At 42.6% G+C, this 27,510-nt stretch overlaps 1 protein-coding gene across 2 annotated transcripts in view; it reads right to left on the minus strand.

The window, feature by feature from the left end:
- CDK5RAP2 (CDK5 regulatory subunit associated protein 2) overlaps window positions 1–26,887 on the minus strand; it is a 135,791-nt gene extending 108,904 nt beyond the window's left edge. Inside the window, exons 1-5 of one of the 2 annotated variants that reach the window (XM_084899172.1) lie at window positions 26,641–26,887; window positions 19,162–19,229; window positions 15,646–15,713; window positions 5,710–5,820; window positions 1,639–1,715 (exon numbers count right to left, since the gene is read on the minus strand). In XM_084899172.1, coding sequence (XP_084755298.1) covers window positions 1,639–1,715; window positions 5,710–5,820; window positions 15,646–15,713; window positions 19,162–19,229; window positions 26,641–26,696 — 380 coding nt within the window. In that variant the 5' untranslated portion in view covers window positions 26,697–26,887. The remainder of the gene's footprint in view (window positions 1–1,638; window positions 1,716–5,709; window positions 5,821–15,645; window positions 15,714–19,161; window positions 19,230–26,640) is intronic. The other variant, XM_084899173.1, reaches the window with a different exon arrangement.
- Between the last annotated feature and the right edge of the window lie 623 nt (window positions 26,888–27,510).

Genomic DNA, 27,510 nt, shown 5'->3' on the forward strand with positions numbered 1-27,510 from the left:
CCTGGCTAATTCCTACTGACCCCTCAGACCTCATCTCAAATGCTACTTCCTCAGGGTCTCTTCCCTGCTATCTATCTATATATACAAAAGCCTAACCAGCTGACCGGCCCATAACTATGATGCACAATGGCCACCAGGGGGCAGACGCTCAATGCAGGAGCTGCCGAGCATCAGCAACTTTGCAGAGTGCCCTCTTGCACTTAGGACGCCCCGGGGGATGTCGAACTGCTAGATTCGGCCAGATCCCCACAGGCCGGGTTGAGGGACTCCATGATGCACAAATCCATGCACCAGGCCTCTAGTAGACATATAGTTATGTATCTACTCCCGCTGCTAAAAGTTCTCACAGCTCCCTTTATTTTTCTCACGGCTCTTCTCCCAGTTTATATTGATATATTTATTATTGACGTATTTGATCCCCATCAATCACACAAGAATGTATGCCCCATGTGTCTGTCTGGCTCACCACTGCATCCCCAGGAGCTGAGGATGCAGAACAGCTGCTTAATATTTTCTGAATAAACTGATAAATAAGATCAGACCAAAGGACCTTAAACACTAATTTGGGCAGTCTGGAGAATCTCTACAAACAAAGCACTCTGCCCTGCATGCTGGTATGAGGAGTGCACAAAGCCTTGGTGAGTCTGGGCTTCCATGTGTACATGCAAGACCTGCAGCAGGCAGGGCGCTGAGTATAAAACAAACTGAATTCCACTACTGACTTCCAGGCTTGGTAAAGTTGATTTGACTCCTTGCCTAGAGAATGGTGAGTGATGTGCCTCTAAAAAAAAAAACTACAACAAAAATAAAAAATGGCCAACACCGGTTTGGCTCAGTGGATAGAGCCTGCAGACTGAAGTGTCCCAGGTTCGATTCCGGTCAAGGGCATGTACCTTTGTTGCGGGCACATCCCCAGTAGGGGGTGTGCAAGAGGCAGCTGATCGATGTTTCTCTCTCATCTATGTTTCTACATCTCTATCCTTCTTCCTTCCTCTCTGTAAAAAAAAAATCAATAAAATATATTTTAAAAATAAATAAATAAAAAATGTGTTAACCTAATTTATTCATTTACTCATTTATTCATTCACTTACTCAGAAAATACTGTACATGTGAGGTCAAGCCAGGGCCCTCAGAATCCTTTTAAGCCTCTAGGGTTTTTACAGAAATGAATGAGTTAATGATATACTTTAAGGCCTGGAGGGATCTCACAAATACATTGCTGAGGAATAGGACCAAACATATAAGGGTGCATGCACAGTATATGATTCCATTTCTAAAAAGTTCAAAAAGGGGCAGAACTAAAGGTGATACTACTGGTCAGCAGAAGGGTAAGTTCCTGGAGCACAAAGGGGACTTCTTGGGGGCTGGTGATGTGCTGGTTTCTGACCAGGATGGTGGCCCCACAGGTGTGTCTGCTTAGTGAAAATTCATTCTGCTGCATGTACAAGATCTGTTCATTTTCCTATGAATTTTAAGTTTGTTGAAAAATAATTAAATAAAAATGAAACCTCCTCGGAGCCCAGCTGGAGAACAAGTGGCTTAGAAAGCACACGGTTCTATTTCACTGACCCACTTAGCTGGCACCATCAGAAACCCTGGGCTACCCGCAAGCTTATGACAGGACGACAGGTACTCACGAGGCTTTGATGAGCAGCTGCTCTCTCTCTTGGAGCTCACGCTTCAGACTTTCTACTTCCACCTTGAGCTCGATATTCTTTCAGACGAGATTGGGGGGGAAAAAGAAACAGTGTAAAAACACAGGACGAAGGAATGTCTACCGTGGGAAACGGCTTTCGGCGTGGACTGACTACGCCATGCTCGTAATAGGCAGCCGCTAGATGCAAAATCTCATTAGCCTCAGGGCACTGGGAAAAGGGAATTATTAAACACTGGTGGTCTCAAAAGAAAGCCCCGGATTTCTCAAGACTTGGAACAATTATGTAAATTTCCCAAGCTTCTAACAGCCAGAGCATTCAAACATTGAGGCATAAATGTTATATAAGAGAGGCCGATTTAAAAATTGTTTGCCCTCCACCAAGCAAATTTACAAGCAATTTCACAGTTTGCTTTTACCATTCCAAGGCAATTACTTCTGGTTGTTTACCGTCATGCATGTCCTGGTTGTAGAAGTGGAAACGTCTTACAGCTTTAAAAAATAAAACATGTGGCTGGATAAATGAGAACCTCATCACTGCCTATCTCCTTTCAATGTAAGATTTCAGGGTATTCTCTTGCAAAAGAGCCACAACCACACAGGGCAAGCTGTTAGTAAGGGACACCACAATGTTCTCCAACCAACTATCTTCCTCTTAATTGACTAGAAGGAAGGGAGTCACACATGGCCTTGGACTCATCATTCACATGAGAATCTAAAGACAGAGTCTGTGACAAGTGGATCACAACGTGATACAGGATGCCTTCTCAAACCAGTATACAAATGCATCCCAAACAGAATATTAGATGAATTCAAATAGTATAAACAGGTATCTGGGTGCACAGTTTGCAGAGAACTGCTATAAATCTAGGTGTCTCTGAAATCTTGCTCCTATTTATTTTAATAACTCGTGCCAATTTTATATTCTACTCCATAAAACATGTTCATTATTTTAAATAAAAATAACACATCCAGCCCAACTGGTGTGGCTCAGTGATTCTGTGTCAACCCATGAACCAAGAGGTCACCGGTTCAACTCCCAGTAGGGGGCACATGCCCAGGTTGCACAGTCCATCCCCAGAAGGTATAGTGCAAGAAGCAACTGATCAGTGATTCTCTCATCATTGATATTTCTCTCTCTCCCTCTCCCTTCCTCTGTCTAAAATTAATAAAAAATATTTTTTAAAAATATAAGACTTCCAGTAAAATTTATAATCTCAGAGGATATGCCTCCCTCCTTTCAGCCAAATAGCTGTAGGAGATACCCAGGTGGAGAAGTCAGCCAGAAAGGAAAGGTCATGGGCTTGAGACCAGAAGGACATAGGTTCAAATTCTGCCTCCACTCTTCACCAAGAGGAAACTGTAGAAGTCAGTAAATGCTCATGTATCCATTCCTTCACTTCATAGACATCCACTAGTCCCTGTGATGGTCCAACCACTGGGCTAAGCACTGAGACCCTGGTATACAAGGCAGACCCGGCCTGCCTTCGTGCTAACGTCAAACCGAAACTTGGGAGTGTGAGCCTGTAACTGTCTGCAGAAGCACAAGCCCAGGATGTGACAATGCAAGGTTTCTCCTCTCAGTTCCCACATGGCAAATGAAAATCAATCAGCCACCTGACTAAGTGAGCTAGCGAATTTTAGGACTAAGCGAGCTAACGAATGAGAGCAGCCTAAAGACAAGGCTCAGAATGTATTATTGCCTTCAATGCCAAACAATAGGAACTAAAGAAGTCATTCGTGCAGAACTTTTTCCAGAAGAAAGTGATCTTTGAAAAAGGACACTGAGTGCCAGTGTACAATGTTTTCAACTGCGGTTTTGTGAAAAAAACAGAAACACCCTTCAACTGAGGATTCCTTGCCATGTCTCAGAAGGGCAGAGAACTGTGTAAGCTGATGGCACAGATTCTCAGTGCTATACTTTCTGAGGAACCAACTGGCACTCCAGCCCAGCAAATTTAAAAGAACAGAGAGCTAACGTGTCCATTTATAACATGTTATAAATTTACATACATGGGAATCATTTCAAAACCAAAAATCAAGATACCTTATTAGCATAAATGAAATATCATTATAAAAAAAGAATAGCCTGGTCAGAAGACTTGGCTAGTTGGAGCATCATCCTGTACACTAAAGGGTTGCGGGTTCAATTCCCAATCAGGGCACATGCCTACGTTGTGGGTTTGATCCCTAGTCAGGATGCATATGGGAGACAACTAGTTGATGTTTCTCTCTTACACTAATGTTTCTCTCTTTCTCTTTCTCTCTCTCTCTCTCTTCTTCCCTCCCTTCCTCTAACCATCCCTCCCTCTCTCCCTTCATCTGTCCCTCCCTGTTCCTCTCTCTATATTCAATGGAAAATATGTCCTCAGGTGAGGATTAAAAACAATTTTTTTAAAGAAGACAGAAGCTCTTAAGCTACTATTAAGGAAAGATATCTAAGATACTGTTAAGGAAAAATGCAAGATACAGAACAGAACATGCTTGCATTTATCTAAAAGGAGGTTTGAACACACACACTTGCTTTTATACACATAAAATACCTTTGCCTGAGGAAATAACACTATTGGTTAGACCTAGGGGCCTAGGAGACAGAGTGGAAGAAAGTCTTTCAGTGTATACCTTTTATGTTTTTTTAATTTTGAACCATATACACCTATATAAAAACTTAAATTGCAATAAAAGTGCAATAACATCAGGTCACCTAATCAGACAATAGGAAAGACTAGCTGAAACAGTGGGGTACAATGAGGGAGCAACACCTGGGTTCAAACCCACCGCACATAGAAGCTATGACATCAAGCAAGTCACCGATCTTCCCTGAGCTCCAGTGTCCTCTCCTGCACGTGAGGACAGTCCCCACTGCAAAGGGCTGTCTTGAGCATTAAAATAAGGTGATGATGTACAAAGGCCCAGGACAGCGCCTGACCTAGTGACGGCGATTAACACCATTTGGCTTCTCATCACCCGGGAGTTCTGCGACAGATGACAACCATACTTACAAGTAAAATGTTTTAGGCTACTGGTTTGTCTTTAACTTTTTGATGGCGCCACCACTTCCTTCCAGAAAAGAGGACGCCCTCATTGTCTTCCCACCCCCACAATGAAGGGAAAACATTGTGTCCTAAGGGACAAGGGAGCTTTTCAATTCTTGAAAAGCCTCAGAAGTACAGTACAATCCCTCTTCAAGACAAGCCCATTTAAGCTCATCCACTGAAACTCAGAGTTCCTTTTCCTCCTTCAAAAGTTTCCACTGGTGCAAACTTCAGAAGAGGGGAAAAAAAATGGAATAATTCCCAGGCCAAGGGCTAATCTACTGGAGAAAGCCAAGAAATAGGCACTGAAATATTGTTTGTACTCATGCCTTTTCAAGAAAGCCAAGTTCTTTTTTCAACTTTCAGAACCAAGGTCTGTTTTCAGGCAGAGGCCTCCAGGCCAAGACTTCAGATGGAAATTGACGTTTTTTCTGACAGTTGGTTATAAGCAAGCACAGAAAGCACACAGAGGAGTCACATCACAGAAACACTGACGATCCGAACTCTCGGCTGCCCATGGAAGCCTTCGTGAGACAATGATGATGACTGCCAGCACTGAGTGCGTGCTGGGGCTTTTCATCTGTCCCCACATTTTAATCCACACTAATAACCCCATGACACAGTGATTATCACACAACTCTGGACCAAGCCCAGACAGCTGAAGTGACTAGCCTACAGTTAGACAAATTAGTGGATAACAATAAGATGCAATTCCAGAGACGTTCTACCATTTCACTCTTTGTCTAAATTATAAATAAACTTTAAAAGGCAATTGAGATATAGGAAATCACAAGTCCAATTTTAGGAAGAGAAAAAGACTCCTTTAAAATTAATCTTGTATCTCTTTGCTTAATATTAAAGTCATCCTATTATCTTTATGCTCCTCATAATCAATTCAAACTAAATGAAGGCAGCTCAATCTATTCAAGCTAACTCTGAGCGTAAATATTAATCAAATTTCTGCTTGGAGGACATTGAGGAAAGACACCAGTGATGGCAGTGAGAAGTAGGGCACTCACAGTTTTATAGATGTGTTCTGTGGGGCCATGAAATTCCTGTTGCATTCGTTCTTCAAGGAAATAGATGCGAAGCTTTAGGTTAAAGTTTTCTTTCTTCAGTTCAGTGATTTGCTGGAAAAATAAGCACAGATGGGTTGTCAAAATAAGGTCAAAGGGATGTTACCTACATTAATTGTCAGAGCTCCTGAGGCTACAAATGGATTCAAATGTTAAATACTAGAGAAAGCTTACCTTTGCTATAATTGTACCAACCCAGAACTACTAAGTGGTTCTCGCTAACCAAATTTAGGACAATCTGAGCATCAGAATAAATAATGACCAAGTAAGAAAAGAATTCAAGATTTCACACTGAAGCTGAAACCGGTTTGGCTCAGTAGATAGAGCATCGGTCTGCAGACTGAAAGGTCCCAGGTTCGATTCTGGTCAAGGGCATGTACATTGGTTGCGGACACATCCCCAGTAGGCGGTATGCAAGAGGCAGCTAGTCGATGTTTCTCTCTCATTGATGTTTCTAGCTCTCTATCCCTCTCTCTTCCTCTCTGTAAAAAAATCAATAAGATATATATATACATATATATATATATATATACATATATATTATAATAAAAAGATTTCACAATGACAATAAGTAAAAAGAAAGGAAAAAGAGAGGAATCTGTTCTTTATAATATAAATCCAGCTAATAAATTTAGAAGAATACTAGGAACAGAAAATCACCATTACACAACCACTATAGTAATAACTAACTCAGGTGAGAATCATCAATGCTAAAAAATTTAGATAAAAGATCACTGGACAGCATGATATTCATTCACATGGTCTCAAGATATCACCCCACAGATAGCTTATTAATTACAAAAGGAAAAGGTACATTTAAAATTAAGAAACCTATCAGACACCACGTTCCTCAAGAGCACATACAGCCCTGGCCGGTGTGGCTCAGTTGGTTAAATGTCACCTGGTGCACCAAAGGGTTACTGGTTCAATTCCCAGGTTGGGGTCTCGATCCGAGGTCCAAATGCATCCAAGTGCATGTAGGAGGCAGCCAATCGATGTTTCTTTTCCTCTCCTTCTCTCTTCCTCTTTCTTTCAAATCAATACAAACTAATTTTTTTAAAAAGAGCATATACAGTTGTTGTCAGTATCAGAGAGGATGGGTTCCAGGAACTCCCATGGAAACCAAAATCAGTAGATGCTCTCACCCTTTGTATAAAATGGTGTAGTATGCGAATATAACCTCTATTTAAAAAAAACATTTTCAACCAAAATATTTTTAGTTGGTTGAATCCGGATGCAAAACACACAAATATAGAGGGCCAGCTGTCATTAAAATCACCCTGATAAGACAAACTGACATCACGTGCCTCCTGAAATAAATCACTGAAAGGAAGCAATTTCACTTAAAATACTTCTGCTCTGAATCTAATCAAAAGTTGTTGATCAGACACATCCAGATTGAAGGACTTTCTACAAAACAACAGGCCTGGACACTTCAAAAATCTTAATGACATTTGTGGAATATAATGAACATTATAAACTGATAAACAAAAATAGTTACGGAGACAAAGAAGCATCGAACAGACTGTCAAACTTCAGTGGGAAGGCAGGGAAGGGGTTGGAGGTGGGGGTAAGAGATCAACCAAAGGACTTGTATGCATGCACATAAGCATAACCAATGGACACAGACACTAGAGGGATAAGGTTTTATGTGGGGAAGGAGGGATGGATGGGGGGAAGCCAATGGGGGAAAAAGGAGACATATGTAATACTATATGTAACATTTAAACAATAAAATAAAACTTTTAAAAAAATCTGAATGATAATCTTAAGTAAAAAATGGTTAGGGAACTCTTCCAAATAAATGGAAGTACTGCCGGGCAAGTGTGGCTCAGTGGTTGAGCATCAACCTATGAACCAGGTCACAGTTTGATTCTGTCAGGGCATATGCCCAGGTTGCAGGCTCCATCCCCAGTAGAGGACATGCAGGTGGCAGCCGATCAGTGATTCTCTCTCATCACTGACATTTCTTTCTCTGCCTCCCTCTCCCTTTCTCTCTAAAATCAATAAAAACATTGTTTTAAAAAAGCATGCACACAGTGCAATATATAGACCTTGAACATAGAAACCCACTCCTGAAACCTATATGTTCATGTTGACCAATGTTACCCCAATAAATTTAATAAATAAAAATAAATAAGTAAATAAATAAATAAATAAATAAATAAATAAATGGAAGTAATAGAGGCATGACAACTAAGTATAATGAAATCATACAGTGAATCTTGAATTTGAAAGTTAAAGCTATGTAAAGACAACTGAGGAAATATGAATAACAATTTTATATTAGATAATAGTATGATTTTGTAAGAGAATGTCCTAAGTAAGAAATACATGCTGAAGTCCTTAAGGGTGCTATCAAGATGTCTGCAACTAACTCTCTAATGAATGAGAAGAAAGGAATCCACCAAAAAAACTATTAGAACTAATAAATGAATTCAGTCAAGATGGAGGATACAGAATTAATATTCAGAAATATGCTGTGTTACTATACACAAATAATGAACCTTCAGAAATTAAGGAAATAACCCATTAACAATTGCATCAAGAAGAATAAAATACCAAGGAATAAACTTAACCAAGGAGGTAAAAGACTTATACTCTGAAAACTAAGACACTGATGAAAGAAACTGAACAAGAATCAAGTAAATGAAAGGCTATACAATGCTCATGGATTGGAAGAATTAATATTATTAAAATGTCCACAGTACCCAAAGCAATCTACAGATGCAAACAATCCCTATCAAAATACCAATGGCATTTTTGACTAAACAGAACAAATAATCCTAAAATTTATCACAAAGGAACCTGAAGAGACAAAGCAATCTTGAGAAAGAATTACAAAGTTGTAAGTATTATGCTCCCTGATTTCAAAGTATACTATAAAGCTATCGTGGTCAAAAAAGACACGTAGATCAAAGGAATAGAGAGCACAGAAACAAACTCACACTTATATGGTCAATTAATCTATGACAAAAAGGCAAGGTAAAATTATATAACTTTTAGAAGAATACATAGGGGGAAATCTTTGAAACCTAGGGCTCCGTAGAATTATCTTTAATAATACAAGAGTAATATGCTAATTAGACCAGACATCTTCTGGACATCATTCGTCCGGGGGAAGCCAGGGCCAGAGGGAGCCTGCCTAAGCTGGGTGCCTGCCGGCAACCGGAGGAGAGAAGCCCGGGTCCCAGGTGCCAGAAGGAAGCCGGTGCCAGCAGCTGGGGGAAGGAAAGCCCACTCTTGCATGAATTTTCGTGCATCCGGCCTCTAGTTAGATATAACAGTGAAGGCAACATCCATCAAAAAAAATTTTAATCAATAAATTGGGCTTCATCAAAATTTAAAACTTTTTCTCTCAAAAAGAGAATGAAAAGACAAGCTACACACTAGGAGAAATATTTACAAATCACATATTCAACATAGAAACTATAGCCAGAACATAAATAACCCTAAAAATGTAATTGTAAGCAAACAACCCAATTTTAGTCATTAGGAAAATGCAAATAAAAACTACAAAACTACTATGCACCCACTAGCCTAGCTAATAAAAAATTATAATTGATAGCATCAAATGCTATGAGGATGTGAAGCAAATGGGGTTCTCATACTCTGCTGATGAGAATGCAAAATGGCACAACCCGTCTGGATAACAGTTTGGAAAACTACACTCCTCACATGACTCAGCAATTCCACTCCGAGGAATTTACCCTGAAGAAATGAAAACCTATGTTCACACAAAAACCTGTTAGGTGACTGTTTACTGCAGCTTCATTAACAATCACCAAAACAGAAAGAATCCAAATGTCCTTCAAAGGGTGAAAGACTAACTAGTGTACATCCATATGATGGCGTAATACTTGGCTACTGTGATACACACAACATGAATCTATTTCAAAGACATTACACTGAGGAAAAGAAGCTAGCCTCAAAAGATTACAAACTGTATGATTCCATCTATGTGATATCTGGAAAAAACAAAATTATAGGGATGAAGGACAGAACATAATAACTGCCAGAAGTTTGGGGAAAAGAGAGTGTTTGACCACAAAGAGGCATGTGGGCATCACGGAACTAATTCTATATTCTGATTGTGATGATGGTCACATGAACCTAGAAGAGTATACACATATTAAAAAATTATAACTATACACATTTACACATTATGTCTTCATTATGATAGAGGTTACAAGAGAGTATACTCATCCAACACATCCAACTCTCATCCAAAAGTCATCCAACACTTAAAATTGGTAAATTTTATGTAAATTATATCTCAATAAGTTTAATTTAAAATAACAAAAAAGAAATATAGCAAAATATTAGTAGCTGTACTAGAATGCCAAATATCTCCACACATATCACTCAGGTTTTTTTTTCAGCACTTTAAAAAAAATTGATAATAGCATACATACTCTTTTTAATAAACATACTTTTGTGACTGGATAGAAGAAAATGCTAAGCATACTATCCATTATATTTTCATACTGTCTGCCGAGGGCCCTCTTGTTAACAATTTTGTGGCTAACAAGAACAGCACAAGAAACAATTGGTAGGTTCATTAAAGCCTCCCTTTCAATGTTGTAAGGAAACAGCACATAAAACATTCATTCAAACAAAAAAGTCTACCCTGCCAGCTGCATCCTATAAAGAGAAACCTTATTCTGTTACTCAGCTACCAATAAAATATTTATGGAGCTTGCTCAGAATGCCCACATTGTACACACTGCTAAAATTCTTAACACCACTTGAAAAAATATTTGTCCTATTCGTAGGTAAAGACATTTTCTTAAAAAAATAAGAGAAAGGTAAATAAGCCTCAAGAAGCTCATTGCCAATGCCAGACTGGCCCAGAAGACATACAGACACAATCTATTCAACAACAATGCCAGTCTAGCTCTCTACACTTCCTTCATCAAGTTTTCTCTGACCACCCCACCAGATTGAACTGGGAACCCTTCTAAATATTTCCATACACCCTCCACTTTCTTCATCATAACAGTTGTCACAGTGCACTGTACAAGCTGGTTATTTGCCTTTCTACCCAAACCATCTCTAAGACATCAGGAACCATATCTTTGTGTGCCTTCTAGTATAAACATAAGAGACAGTTTACTAAATACCCAATGGATGAATGGGTTAGCAAACACATGTAAGAATTTCTTGAAGAAGTGTCATGCAAGAAGGCATCCGAGTCAGACAGATCTGGTTCACATCACTCCATTGTGTTTTTCTCCACTTTCAGACAAGAACTTCCTGCCATGGCCACAAAGCGCTGTATGGCCTGGCTCAGGCCTATCTCTCTAGTCTCACCGTATACATGCTCTCCCTGGCTCAGTGTTCCAGCTTCACTGGCCTCCTTTCTGGTCCTCAGCTAAGCCCAGCCCCTGTCTGTCCGCACGGCTCTTCCGCAGTACTTGCCAGGGTGGCTCAGTCTCATCCTTTCCATCTCAGCTCAAATGTCAACAATTCAAAGGGGCCCTTCCTAACTATCCAATCTAAAGTGGTCCCCATCTCTACCACCTCCACCAAAGCATGCTCTTAGACCTAACTCTTATGTTCTTACCAGACTTTTCACAATCTGTATTCACCTTATTTACTAACACATTTATTAGTTATTATGCTTATTCTATGAACACTAGAGGCCCAATGCACGAAAATTCATGAACTTGGGGGGGTGGGGGGGAGGGTTGCGGTGTGGGGTCCCTCAGCTCAGCCTGGGCCCTCTCACAGTCCAGGAGCCCTCAGGGGATGTCAACTGATGGCTTGAGAGCAGGCCTAAAGGTGGCCAGCAAGTAGATGGGGGGAAGGTGCTGGTGGCGAGCAGCCAGCCCCGCCCTCCCATCACCCCTCCACCACTGGTCACCACACCCACCAATTGCCACCCACCTTTTGCCGTCTCCTCCCTCTGCCCACTGGCACATGCCTTGGCTGGCCTGGCACTGCCCGCTCGCCTGCCCCCACCCCCCACCAAACGGTCATTCCGATGTTCGGTCGATTTGCATATTAGGTTTTTATTATATAGGATAATCTACTTCTGAGGGCACAAACCTTATCTATGTATGGCCCTGAGTTTTTAGCACAGTCCCTAGAACACAGTAGCATTCAACCAACATTTGCTAAATGAATAAGTTAATAAATAAATGCAATCCTTACTACCTTACTAGTTGTTTGACTTTAGTTATGTTCATTTTCCTCTTTGCCTCAGTTCCTTTATCTATACAAATGGGATTATGATAATGCCCATTTCAGAGAGCTATTATAAGGATTAAAAGAAATTAATTTCATTGCTTAGTATTATGCCCAGCACAGCATAAGAACTTAAAATATACTCATAGTCTCCTCATTTTTGCTTTTCCCTTTATGAGAACAAGTTCAAAATATTTTTTTAAACTTGAGCTGGAAAAACTGAAATCAGCTTACCAAACAGTAGGAATAAATACCTCAAAATAGAAAACCCACTAAATATGACTCAGAAACCTAACGCTCAACAGTAAACTCATGCAAGGGCTGTGCTTGCCACATTCCCGCCTTCAGAAGCCCAGTGTTGTGGAAGCGCAGCCCCTGAAGGGGAAACATCCAGCATGGTCCCGGGGGGTGCTTTCTGAAGCTGGACAGGGCTCAACTTTGAAAGAGCTGCTCCTCAGTCTTCTGGCTCCCCCTCACTCTCATTGCCTATCAAGAGCTTTGCCTAAGCCTAAAGCTTCACCAAACAAGGAAAAACAAAAATGAAGCACCGGCCTGCGGACTAAAAGGTCCCAGGTTTGATTACGGTCAAGGGCATGTACCTTGGTTGCAGGTAGAAGGTGTGCAGGCCGACACTCTATCCACTGAGCCAAACCAGTTTCTGTCTTTTAACTGGTCACCTTGCCCCCAGCCTTGCTTCTCCTGCAGTCACCGGTCTGGGTGATTTGAAAGTGTAATTTGGTCATTTCCCTCCCGGATTAAAAGCCATCATTGGCTCCCCTTCACCTTCAGGACAAAATCAAACAAAGCAGTGTAACAGACAGAATCTGACCCCTGCCCCTTCAATGGCCTCACTCTCTCAGGCCCCCTCACAGCGGCTCCTTCCAGCCACAGGGAACTTAGTTTCTCTAAACTCATCACACCCTACATGCCTCTCTCTACATTTGCCCATGTGAGACCTTGTGGGTGGATGCTCTCCCAGTTCTCTGCTTTGGCTAATTCCTCCCTGTCCCTGAACACCCAACTCAAGGAACACCTCTTCCAGAGAGGCTGCCCTGAACCCCCAGGGTCCATCCTCTGTGCCCCACAGCACCCTGTACTTATCTCTATCACTGCACTGTTTTCCTCTCCATCTCCCCAACTAGACTGCGAGCCTCTTGCAGGGAAACGTACCCGGTATTAACCTACTGCAAATTCCCAGTCCCTGGCCCAGCCTGGCACAGGGCATATATCTGAAAATGTTCATTAAAGAACAGATGAACTCTGACCAAAACCAGGAGGCCTCTGTCTTGCTAGATGTTGGCTAACAGACCCTGATGTTCAGGTACCTGTTATCTGAGACTAGAAGAAGAAGAATCATATGTTTCCCCTTTAAGTCAAAACTATTCCTGCCTCCTCTTTAATATGCATGCTGACTTGAAAATTAGCATGAGATGCCAAGAGCATTTCCTATAAGCATCCCGCAGAAAGTTCAGGCTACCTCAGCGTAGAGGTCATGCACTGGGCAGCTCAGGCCAGATGAAAATCTTGGGTGACTTATAAAACCTAAAAGGGAAACACTGAGAACAGTGTGGTCATTTCAATTTCAACCGAAGAATTCACTCTTAAAAATGTTACAGTAAAAAATATTAATGCCATAAAAACCTAACAGCAGCCAAAGGAGCATAGTCATAAAAAAAAAAAACCACACCAAAAAAACATAAATCCTAAAACATTGGCATGGAAGGCTCTCCTTCGCCTTTAAGAAAAATGGTATTTAGCTGAAACCGGTTTGGCTCAGCAGTAGAGCATCGGTCTGCAGACTGAAAGGTCCCAGGTCCCAGGTCCGGTCAGGGGCATGTACGTTGGTTGTGGGCACATCCCCGGTAGGGGGTGTGCAAGAGGCAGCTGGTCGATGTTTCTCTCTCATTGACATTTTTAGCTCTCTCTCTCCCTTCCTCTCTGTAAAAAATCAATAAAATATTTTTTTAAAATGGTATTTAGGTCATCAAGAACACGCTTGAGCAAGAGAAACTTAAGTCACATGCAGAGTAGGATAAAAAAATCACAATAATATATATACCAATAACTATAAGAGGAGCAATAGTTGACACAGAATGAACTCGGTAGGCATGTGTGCTTCACACACTCGCTCCTGATCCTCACAACAGCACTAGGAAATAGAAACTGCTAAGTAACAGGCCAAGGTCACCCAGCAGAAGGTGAGCAGGCAGTCTGGCTCCACAGGCTGTGGTCCTTAGAGAGCAGCTTTGCGATGTCACACCTCTGGGTCTCAGTTTCTCCTACATATTAAAGAGGATTGGATTCATCCCACATCAAAAGGCAGACAATAAAGCGTGAAACAGAAATTCGAAGATCTATTAAATTTTTCCATCTAGAAATAAAATTCAAAACCGTGCCCTTCATAAATTAAACAACTATATCTTGCAAAGCTACTTTAATATTAATGTAATGTATATGAAGAGCCTAACATGTCAGTGCCCAGCTCAGAACAGGAGTTCAATAAGCAGTAGCTATTATTACTCTATGATAAACCAGGAACCACCATTTAATATCAGAGCACATTTTAATTATACACAATGTGAAATAATCAAATCTCCTTCGTTTGGGGCCCCAGACCCCACAGCATAGATCATGTTGTACAGTTGAAATTATAACAACTCAAAGCTCAGAAATTACTTGTTTCCATTAGAGATCTGACAAGTCATTTCTTCAATGGGTCACTGGTGGTTTGCAGATAACTATTAGCAGTAATGAGTATTCTAAATTAAATCTAGAGACAGTACCGCTCTGTTCTGTACAGACAACTGGGGAGAGAGAAACACAATTGGGGAACGTCCTTCTCTGTGTCCTCCGTCTTCTCTCTGATAAATATCTCCTTTATCTTGTACAGTATGGATTCCATTTGGTTACAGATGAAGAAGGGTCTAATTCTTCCTATGATAAATGAGGGCGCTGAACAGGTAACTTGTTAAGGAGATTTGGAATTGGGAAAATAACCTTATTTTCCTGTTACTTGACAACAAACCTCCCTTTCCCTCTACTAATAAATGAAAGACACGGTGCCAAAAGACATTAAGTACAGGCGACAAATCTATCACCACGTAATCCATCCTCAGACAATCACCAACAGCACCGGGTCCAGGCTGCTCACATTTCATTCAACAGCAACAAAGATGAAGCCTACAAAATGCAAGGAGCCAGCCCAATGTGGTGAAAAGAATAATGGCTTTAAAGTCATTAAAAACCTGGATTCAAATCCCAGCTCTGCCGCTTAAATATTATGTGATTCCTTATCTGTAAAATGGGGACAATACAAAATACCTCAGAGAGTTGTAGCAAAAATTAAATGGAGACCATAAATAAGGCGTCTGGCACCATAAAAAAGCCCTTGACAAATATGAGCTCCTCTCAACTATGCAAGAGGGTAATAACCTCACAGTCGGGACACCAGAATACATCACCTTCCCCCAAGTTGGAAATTGCTGATCCTGTTAGAATCCATGATTGGCCACGTATTCAAGGGCCGACTGCCTAGGTATGTAACAGTCTCACAGAGACACGGCATTCCTCCAAACCCTGGCACTACCCAGCTCAGGCACTTGTCAAGAAATCCAGCTCCCTCCTGGGTCTGTCATGACTGCGGCAGGAAGCATGACTTGTAAGGGCTGGTAACTTGGCATCTCCACTTACATTTTCAAAGTCCTTCATGTTCCGTGCTCTTGTGGGAGACACCGTTTCTTCTGACACCTTTGGGAGCACTATAAGAAGGTAAAGTAGACAAAACATCATGGTATGCAAATCACCCAGCATCCCTATTAGGGGACAGAGCCCAGAGAAAAAAAACATAAATAGCTTCCACAGTATATTCTGCTGGTACTTTCTATTCGTTGTGATTTACTGATTTGAGTCCAGGGAAAGCTCTAAACCATTAGATTTCAAATATTTACAAATTACTTAAACTAGCCCCACTGTAATAAAGTACGTGTCAGAGGATGAACCAGAAAATGCACTGGGCATGTGGAAAAGCAGCAATGTCCTGATATGTACTTCCTGTTTGTCATAAAATTATTCTGCTGACCAGGATGTCATCTCACATGTCAGCAACTAAAACAAAGCGTATCCAACTGACTGGAGAGCAGGGGTCGGCAAAATGTGTAAGACACCAGACAACAAATATTTTAGGCTTTGCAGGTCGTATATGAAGCCTAAACTCTGTTACAAATATAAGACAGGTACATTACTAACTCTTCTGTTGCAGCACAAAAAGAGCCACCGACAATTCATAAACCAATAAAGAAGCTGCTCCAATAAAAGCTATTTTCAATCACAGGCTGTGGGTCGGAAACTGCCGAGCCCTGCTTTGGAATGATTAAAGACTTGGCCAAAACCCAAATTTTTCCACAGCTTCTTTAATTCACCAACATTAATTACACCCCTACTCTGTGCCAAGCACCATACTAAGTGCTGGGAAAACAACAGTGAAGGAGACACTGGGCCTGAGAGATCTCCAATCTAGTGAGCAAGACAGAGATGGACATAAACTATTACGCTGCACAAAGGGCCTCGCACTTTTTAGCTGCTGAGTAGCTGGGTGTTGAGTGAATGGAGGCATTCTTCCAACAAATATGCATGGCAGGCCTCTGCTTGGCTAGGCCTCATTCTACATGTGGCTATATTAGGAAACAAAACAAACACATGGAGCTGATATTCTGGAAAGAAGAGATAGACAAAAACATAATGGGGCAATTACATAGTATGTTAAAATGTGATAAATACTGTGGAGAAAAACAAAGTGGATAAGGAGGAGAAATACCAAGGATGGGGTAAGGTTGCAACTTTAAGTAAGGTGGTGGAATTAGGGAAAATCTCGCTGAGAAGGTGACATCTGGGCAGACTGGAAGGAAGGGCAGAGGGAGAAGTCTGAGTGGGGAGCACACCTAGTGGGTCTGAGGACCAGCCATGATGCCAATGGACTAAGAAGGGCAGAAAGGAGGTGAGCGAAGGACTGGGGGACAGGCTGGAGATGGTCTGTAGGCTCTTCTCGGGACTCGGGGAGCCAACAGAGGATTCTGAGCTGAGGAGTAACACGATGGCACTCTGGCTTCCACAGGCTCCCTCTGGCTGCCTCACTGAGAACAGACGGAAAGGAGCTGAGGAACAAGGAGACCAATGAGGAGAATACAGGCACAGTCTACGCCAGAGATCACAGTGGCTTAGACTAGGGTGGCAGAAGTTACCTAATTCTGGGTATTTTTAAAGCAGCCAACAGGAATCAATGAAATAAAATGAAACATGTACGTTTCAGAAAGGAAAGCACATCTAAGTCAGCCCGTGGAGACCCAGGGAAGGCAATGAGCTTCAAGCTCAGTCTTAAAGAGGCAACAGGAGATGAGGGCAAAAGGAAAAGTAGCATCCCATGCAAAGGCCCGGAGGTGTGAGTGGGCTCGGCATCTGAGCCATCCCGCAGAAAAGAGGTTCAGGGGGGCTGGGCAGAGGCTGACTGTGAAGGCTCTGTACACAAACTCGGGCACACAGGTCTGTATTCCTGCTCCTCAAACGGGCCATGCTCTCCATCACCGATGGCTGTGTCCCCATCTAGGTCCTATTCATTCTTCAAGTCTTTGCTCTAATATCAGTTCCTTAGGAAACTCTTGCCTGATCCAACTCCTCCAGTTCCAGGGTAAATTCCCTCTTACCCCTCTCACAGCACCTTATACTTCTCAGCTTGACTGTAACCTGTTCCAGGTTGAATCCCAGTGCTTAGCCCAGAGCCTGACATGAAGCAGACGTACACATGGGCCGCATTAAGGAGCCAGCCTACCAATTTACTTTTAACTGCCTGTGGGCAGGGAGAGCAGAAGCCAGAACTATTGAATTTGTGTTAAAAGTGAACATATTTCGAAGGAAAACTTAAGGGTGGCCTATAAGCTAAAGTATTCTCCAGAAATGAACCCTGTGACATGTATATGACCTGCTCTAGAAACTTCTCCCTTTTGCACATATCTCATCACTTTGGAGAAGAGAATAAATGGCAAGTCAAAATATCTCTCTGACATATTTCAACAAGTCAAATTATTTGCAGCTCCCACAGATACTTACGATAGCTTGCACTTTTTTCAGAAACAGAAGTTACGAAGAATGATTAGCCAAATCCACACTGCAAAGCGGAAAGTCTCCTCATAACGGGCTCCACCACAACAGCCTGCTTATTTGCTCGGCACCGTCTCCTGTGGTCTAGCCAGCTATTTGTCTCCAAGGGCAGGCCCGGGTAGGAATGCGGGGCCTCCGCTGGCAGATGGAAGCCAGCCGCCTGCCAGGAAGGCCTTGGCACACGGAAGTTCAGGCAGGAGCTCTCCTCAGCCTCCAGCCGCTCAGCAGTGGGACCAACAGACCTTCCTTACCTGACTAGTCACCAATTCAGCATCCAGCCTCCACAGTCATTCAGTTTAGCAAACACAGACTGAACCCCTACAAGCTTGGTAGCAAAAAAGAAAACTCGCCCTGGCCGGTGTGCTCCATGGTTAGAGCGCCGTCCCGTGTGCCACAGGGTCAAGGATTCAATTCCTGGTCAGGGATTGACATACCCAAGTTGTGGGTTCAATCCCCAGTCAGGGCGTGTGCGTAAGGCAACCAATCAATGTTTCTCTCTCTTCCTCTTCCTCTCTCTCTAGGATAAATGAAAAACATGTTTTCAGATGAGGATTAAAAAAAAAAACTCATGAAATATGGCCTGAAGAACATCAATTCCTCTAGTCCAGTAGTCAGCAAACTGCGGCTCGCGAGTCACATGCAGCTCTTTGGCTCCTTGAGTGTGGCTCTTCCACAAAATGCCAAGTGCGGGTGCACACATACAGTGCGATTGAAACTTCATGGCCCATGCGCAGAAGTCGGTTTTTGGCCCGGGTGAGTCTATTTTGAAGAAGTGGTTCTGACACCAAGCCACACTCAAGGGGCCAAAGAGCTTCATGTGGCTCGCAAGCCTCGGTTTGCCAACCACCACTGCTCTAGTCCCGTGTTTATGAAAGGAGGTGAATAGCAAATCAATACATACTGAGCACCTACTCTGAGCGCCTAGCCAGGCCACAGTTGGCTCTGGGCCCAGAGACATCAGAGCCCAGTCCCAGGCTCAAGGCCTCAAGGTCCTCATGGTCTGGTGTCTACATCCCTTGTTCTTACTCAAGAGAATACCCAGTTTTGTGTACTTACCTCCATTTCCCAAACCAGCAATGGGGCTGATACCTTCCAGGTCATCTGGTAACTTGGGGACAAGGCCACTAAGAGAGAACATGTACATAAGAGATGAGTTAATATTTGAACAACAGGGAGACCGTGAAGACAGTCTGACATGACAATCATCAGGCCACGGCCACAGAAGGACACACAGCTGAGCCACCTGGGAGGCATGCAGTGCAGTGGTTAAGAACTCAATAGCTGAGTGACCTTCAGTAAGGTTGGTTGGTCATTCATTCATTCATTCATTCACTCACTCATACAAGTACTCTGTGTGCCATACATGTAGCAGGGGCAGTGGCACTGAGCCAAATATAAGCGAGTTAAGTTTCTGAGTCTCACTCAATCTATTACATGGGAATACCACCCTCTAGCTGTAAAGATTAAATGAGTGAATGTATATGAACACGCAGCACGTAGTAAACACTCAGTAAGTTTTTATCATTACTATTATTAATATATCTATCACAAACAAAAATTAAGCTTCCAAGAATCAGGCACCAATTCAGATGCTTTAAGAACATCGCACAAAAAATACAAAATTCACTGATCCACGTTTTACTAGGTGAATTATAAAAATAGGTTCAGTGAAGACCTGGAGACATTGTCAGAAAACTAAGTCATATTAGGAGGAGTGGTTTAACACACAGATATTACCCTGGATCCTATTCTAAGCTCTGCCACATACCCCTCCCGGCTTTGCTTCTTTCATCTGTGAAAGGGGAACAGCAACCATTTCAGAGAGTAACTGACAATTAAACAAGACATAGTGCCCAGCCAAGGTACCTTCATATTGGAGGCACCCCATAAATGGAAGGAAAATATCACTGTCACCTAGAAACATACTGTGCTCTATAATTTACAAAGGATTTACTGTCATGAGAGCCACCCAATCCCCTGAGGGTCCGTGTATTTTTCAAAGGAAGGCGCTAAGATCCAGATACTAAGTCCAGTGGCCTATCCAGGGTGGATGGTAGTTAAGTAGAGATCCAAGTCCAGAATCCAAGCCTTTTGTGTCTGGTCCACAGTGATGCATCCCTGCCCCAAGCTGTAACCCAGGAGTTGATGGAAGCCCCGCTTGGCTTCTTGGCAGATTGTTCTTTCCAGATCTCTAAATCAGAATCCATTCTGTTCCAAAGATAATTCTGCCTGATCACCAAACTTAAAGCTGGCATACACCTCCAAGATGAGAGCCAAGCAAAATATATGGGTATCATAAAATTCAACATCAAGAGAATGATTTACACAAAATGTGTCTGCTATAAAGACAACTAAAAAAATATACAGATTCAATGCACTCCCCATTAAAATGCCAACCACATATTTAACACACCTAGAACAAACTTTCCAAAAATTCATATGGAATTTAAAAAAGACCCCAAGTAGCTGCAGAAATCCTGAGAAAGAAGAACAAAGTAAGAGGGATCTCAATACCAATTATCAAGCTGTATTACAAAGCCACTATTCTCGAAACTGCCTGGTACTGGCACAAGAACAGGCCAACGGAACAGAACAGAGAACCCAGAAATCGACCCAAGCCATTATGCTCAATTAATATTTAACAAAGGAGGCAAGAGCATACAATGGAGTCAAGACAATCTCTTCAATAAATGGTGTTGGGAAAATTGGTCAGATACATGCAAAAAAAAAAAAAAATGAAACTAGACAACCAACTTACAACATACACAAAAATAAACTCAAAATGGATAAAGGACTTAAATGTTAGACAGAAAACCATAAAAATCTTAGAAGACTCCACAGGCAGCAAAATATCAGACATATGTTATAGCAATATCTTTACCTATACAGCTCCTAAAGCAATGGAGACTAAAGAGAAAATAAACAAATGGGACTACATCAAAATAAAAAGCTGCTGCACAGCAAAAGAAACCATCAACAAAACAACAAGAAAGCCCACTGCATGGGAGAACATTATTTGCCAATGTTATCACAAATAAGGGTTTGATCTCCAACATTTACAGGGAACTCATACAACTGAACAAAAGGAAAATAAGCAATCCAATCAAAAAGTGAGCAAAGGACCTAAATAGACACTTTTCTAAAGGGGACATACAGAAAGCCAAGAGACATATGAAAACATGCTCAGTCACTAATCATTTGAGAGATGCAAATCAAAACAACAATGAGGTACCACCTCACACCTGTCAGTATGGCTATCATCAACAAATCAACAGATGACAAGTGCTGGCGAGGATTCGGAGAAAAAGGCACCTTTGTGCACTGCTGGTGGGAATGCAGACGGGTGCAGCCACTGTGGAGAACAGTATGATGTTCCCATTTGACCCAATAATCCCACTTCTAGGAATATATCCCAAGAAATCAGAAACACCAATCAGAAAGGATATATGCACCCCTATGTTCATAGCAGCACAATATACAATACTTAAGATTTGATAACAGCCTAAGTGCCCATCAGCAGATAGTGGACTAAAAAACTGTGGTACATCTACACAATGGAATACTACGCTGCTGTAAAAAAGGAACTCTTACCATTTGCAACAGCATGGATGGAACTGGAGAGCATTATGCTAAGCAAAATAAGCCAGTCAGAGAAAGATAAATATCATATGAGCTCACTCATTTGTGGAATATAATAAACAACATACACTGATGAACAAAAATAGATCCAGAAACAGAGAAGTATCGAACAGACCACCAAACCTCAGAGGGAAGGCAGAGTAGAAGAGGGAGGTGGTAAGAGATCAACCAAAGGACTTGAATGCATGCATATAAGCATAACCAATGGACACAGACACTAGGGGGGTAAGGGCATGTGCTAGAGGGTGGGAGTGGCCGGGGAGAGGTCAATAGGGGAAAAGGAGACATATGTAATACTTTAATCATTAAAGAATTTTTTTAAAAAAAATTTAAATCAACTGAAAAAAACTTTAGAATATGTCCAATTATTTTTAAAAAAATACATATAAACTAAAGTCACCACTAATCCCTCTTGGAAATTAGGTGGGCTATAAATATATAACAAGACAAGGGAAACATTTAAAATCATTTGTGGAAATAAGAGATACTTTCCTCTTTCAATTTTCTATAATTCTCAAGTTCCTCCAGTAAGCATCACTAGAAGGACAAGCTCCATTTTCTAAACTGAATTTTCTTAAAAGTTAAAATCAAGTTCAATCAGCACCTTTCACAGATGGTGGCCCAAAGGCCCACTACCTTACTGATTAAGCTCATCCTACAGTCTAGTCTCTACATTCCCAATCTGGGGTTCTCCCCACCACAGCCACTAAATGACTCCCACTGACTAAACTGACCCATCAGTTACTCAAGCCAAGATCAATCACGGTTGGCAAAGCCAAAGAATTTAGTCTTAGACAAGTTTCCAATAGGCAAATAGTAAACTTTGAAAAATGACGTGTGACATCCCAACTCTTAGAAGAAACCACTATGTAACCTAGAAATTCCTGTCTGGTTCTTGCCAAGTTCCACGTGGGTATTACCTACCCTTTTTTAAAAAAAATAATAATCCTTTTCCGTTTGTTTGTTTGTTTTGTTATTTTAGAAAAGGAGTGGGGGTAGAGAAACATCAAGGTGAGAAACATCCATCAGCTGCCTCCCACACCCACCCTAACCGAGATCAAACCCGCAACCTGGGTGTGTGCCCTAACCAGGAATCAAACCCGAAACCTTTTGGTGTATGGGACAACACTTAACCACCTGACTACTTTTAAATGCTGAATCTGTCATCTGCACACTCCAGTCAGTTCCAGCTGCCCTTCCAATTCTAAGTAGCTCCCTCTTCCCATTCGGATAACTCATTTTTAGCCTAAGAAGAAAGGCTGGGCTTCATGAAGCCCCACAAGAAAAAAAAAAAGGAAGGGGCAGCTTTTTTATGCAATAAAAAAAAAAATTAAAAAAAAAAAAGAGTTTAGATATGGTTTTATCATGATACAGATCAGGAGACTAAGGCCCAGAAAGGGAAAGAAACTAATTTGCTTAAAATCACAAAGCTGAGACAAAATCCAGCAAAATCCAGCATAATCATACCCTGTAGGCTCCCACACTAAGCAGGCACCACATGGGAGGAGAACAGGCAGCCTCCCATTAAAGCTCATCACAGCCCTTCTGTGGTAGGTGGTAGTTTTTAAATGTTGCCATTTTTTAAAGTGAGGAAACAGGCCCAGAAAAGTTAATAACATGCAAAGGCCAAGCTACTGAGATTTCAAACCCCATGCTGTTAACCTCTACACCCCTAACACCTTCCCCAGCGGGCTGTGGCGAGGTCTGAATGAACAGAGGCAGAGGATTTTCAGTGCTCACTCCCACAGTGCAGAGCCATCGGGACTGCTGTTTGTCAACTATTTGTTGAGTGAATGAATGAACACTCCCCTGAGCTTCACCATCTCATCCTCCTTACTCTACAGCCACTCGATAGGAGTCATCTCTTTCTGTGTCTGTATGTGGCAGCAACAACTGTCCACTCACCCACAGACCCAACAAGGCCTAAGCATTTCATTGATGCTGAGGATGGGACTAGACATCACTTTCAGAAAACGTTTACAAAAAACTTTTGTTTGCCCTTCAACAATTCATTTGTCATTCTGTTACTTATCCTTAGAGAGGAAATATATAAATACAATAGTATATATAATGGCCAAACCCGGTTTGGCTCAGTGGATAGAGCGTCGGCCTGTGGACTGAAAGGTCAAGGGCATGTACCTTGGTTGTGGGCACATCCTGAGTAGGGGGTGTGCAGGAGGCAGCTGACCGATGTTTCTCTTTCATTGATGTCTCTCCCTCCCCCTTTCTCTCTGTAAAAAATCAATTTTTTTTTAAAGTATATATAAGTCCAATGTTCTCTTCAACTACTCCTCACTCCCAACTCAGTCCCCTCCTAAGAGGTAGCCATGCTGCCACAGGACATGTATTCTTCCAGATCTGAATCTATGCATTTACATACACAGAGATATCGTTTTATTTTGTGGTTTAAAAATAAATAAAATAAAATTTTATATATTATTCTGCAGCATCTTTTCTTCCCTTAATGTGTCCTAAAGAGATATTTTCATGGCAATACAAATAGATCTCTCTCAATGTTTTTAACTCCCACAAAGCATTCTACAACACTCTTTTTCCAAAACTTATTGCGTACGACCCATAGAAGGAAACGTATTACCCTTAATTCTTGTAATGTTTTCTTCCATTTTATAAAATTCTGATTGCAACCTACTAAATTGAATTTCATGAGCTGTCATGGGTTACAGTCTGAAAGATAGTTTTGAAAGGATGTGTATTTACACAATCCCCTGATGGTTATTCAATCTGTTTCTAAGTTTTTCCTTTTACAATGCATACAGGACTCCTTGCGCACATGCATGAGGATTTCTTGTGCATAGATAACAAGAAGTGGAACTATTAAACCAGAACATATTCATATTTTTGAATGGTCAAAGAATTTGAAAATATACAAATGGCTAATAAGCACATAAAAAAAAATACTGAACATCATTGTCATTAGGAAAATACAAATCAACACCACAATGTGAAACCATGTCATGCCTCCCATGGATGGCTAGAATGAGAGAGACAGACAATATCAAGTGTTGGTGAGGCTATGGAGAAATAAGGACCCTCATACACAGCCTTGTCCCGAAGCTTCCAGATGACCTGGAAGACATCAGCCACTTTGGGAAAGAGATGGACAGTTCCTCAAAATGTTAAATATAATGTTACTGTATGACCCAGCAATTTCACTCCCAGGTATATACCTAGAAAGAAATGAAAACATATATCCATATAAAAACTTGTATAAAAATAAATGTTCATAGCAAAATTATTTATAATAGCCAAAAAAACAGAAACAACCCAATGTCACAAACCAGCGAATGAATAAACAAAATATGCTGCGTGCATACGATGGAATATTTTTTTTAATATATTGATTTTTTACAAAGAGGAAGGGAGAGAGAGAGAGCTAGAAATGTCGATGAGAGAGAAACATCGACCAGCTGCCTCCTGCACAACCCCACCGGGGACGTGCCCCCAACCAATGTACATGCCCCTGACGGGAATCAAACCTGGGGCCTTTCAGTCCGCAGACTGATGCTCTACCACTGAGCCAAACCGGTTTCGGCCATACGATGGAATATTATTCAGCCATAAAAAGGAATGAAATGTTGATACCTGCTACAAGTTAGAAGGATAATATATGGGAATATTGAATTAATATTAGAGGAGTCAGGAAAAACAGGACAATCCAGGTGAGAGGTCATACCACAATATATTGGGGCTGTGGGAGTAAGATGAAGCCAAAGAGACATGATGAACTGCCACTGGATCCAATTAAGCAGAAGCTGCAAAGGGCTTGGCTCTGGCTTATCCATAGTAGATTCTCAATAAACAAAGAAACTATTTGTCAAGGTTTGTCCAAGATAGGACTTGTTTATGGCCTGATGTCCAGGCATAAATATTAATTGTGCCCATTTCCCTCTTCAAAGAGCCCAGGTTTGCCCAACAAATAATATAGTCACCCTTTCAATGAGGATCTGTTGACTAAAAGTAGCAGCTAGTCCCTGCAGACCTGGACAGGCAGTGCATTGTCTCAGTCAGGCTCTCCTCAGTGTCCTTCCAGCACCCTCCAACCAGGGACCCAGGACAACCAAGGGGCCCAGCCCTAGAGCAGCGCAAGCCCTCCCATAGGAGATACCTGGTCCCACCAGCAAAGTGGAGTCCAACTGCCTCTTGGAACAGGCCCATTGGGAAGCCACTCTCAACCTTTATTGATGATGATGATGGTGATGATGATGGTAATGGCAGCACAATCATTTTTTAGGCACTGATTGTGTGCCAGACACTGCACTTGCCAAGCAAATGGCTGGGCAGACATCTCCTTTAATCCTCACCCCAACTCAATATGACCACAAGCCCCATTTGACAGATGGGAAAGTAAGCTAAGCCACTCTACCAAGGTCACTCAGCTAAAAGGACCTGGAATTTTTTTAAATCTTTATTGTTGAAAGTATTACATATGTCCCCTTTCTTCCCCCAGTGACTCCTTATAGGACTTGGATTTGGATTCTGTCCAACTCCAGCCAAGGTTCTTAACCATTGCACTCCGTTGCCTCAGTCCGGGTGGCCCCATAAGCAAAGTCCCCATCATGAAAGCGAACCCCCACACCAGTATGCTTCCAGCCCTGCCTCTCCACCAGCTCCCAGGGCCCTGTCCTCCGCTCTTCCGGAGCGGCCTTATCTGCCCGCACATCCCCTTCGGAGAAGGACCCCAAATACCAAGGGCGAATGTGGTGCCCCCAAACCTCCACACTCAGTATCCACGGGTGGGCGGGTCCCCAAAGAGAACGCCCTCCTCCAAGAAACCCTCCCCACACCGGACCCTGTCCAGAAACACCCTCAAGAGCAAACCCCCCTCAGCGGGCACCCGCACCCCGTTATCGCGAATCCCTTGAACCCGGGCCGCACCTGCAGCCGCTGAGCGACCCGGGGAGGGTGACGTCCTCTTCCAGCACCGAGTCCATCACGGACACAGAGCAGGTGGTGGCATGGGTCTCCGCGGTGGCAGCACCACTGGCTCCTCCTGCGGTCACGACCCGCCCGGCTCCACAGGTCCCCGCCCCCTCCAACCCAGCTCTGGTTCGGACTCTGGCGGCGCCGCTGGAATTCAAACCGCAGCCGCCGCCATCTTTCCCGGCGCTTCTTCCTACGGAAACGGGGCGGGGCCAACGCGGCGCGCACCGTGAAGCCGGGCAGGGGAGCGCGGGCGGGCGCCATCTTAACTAAGGGCAGGACGCCCGCACTTGGGCCAGCAAAACCAAGGGAAGAGAGTCCTGTGGCGGCCATGTTGGATGAGGGCAGTCGGGCCCGAGGCCCGGGAAGGCGCCATCTTTGTTGAGGGCGAAGGTCGGCCTGGGTCCGTTAGTTTAAGCGGGAGCTGGGCAGCGGGCCACTCAGAGTTCATAACCTCCTACGTGCTTTTCTGGGAGAATGACCACGAACCTTACGGTCTGTTCTTCCCAACTCCTTTTTCCCGCCTTCAGTTGAAACTCATCCGATAATCCGGTGCTGCCTCCCCCTTTAGAAAACCCTGCCTGTAGAATCCCAACTCAGGTAGTAATTTGCACACGTAGTTTGAAACAAGCTCTTGCCTATGGGCCCAGGCGTCAGCTACACTTACTCTCCGTTCTCTCCCAGGGATCGTTACCTTCAGGCCTCAGACGCACTGGAGATGTGTAGACCGAGGCCCAGCGAGACGAAGCCACCCGCCCAGAGTCACGCACAATGAGCCTGTGAACTGGAGCCACGCCCCGGGCCCCGGCCCCTGCATCGCGGCTC

Source organism: Pipistrellus hanaki (genome assembly GCF_964339955.1).
Source record: "Pipistrellus hanaki genome assembly, chromosome: 11".
NCBI lineage: Eukaryota > Metazoa > Chordata > Mammalia > Chiroptera > Vespertilionidae > Pipistrellus > Pipistrellus hanaki.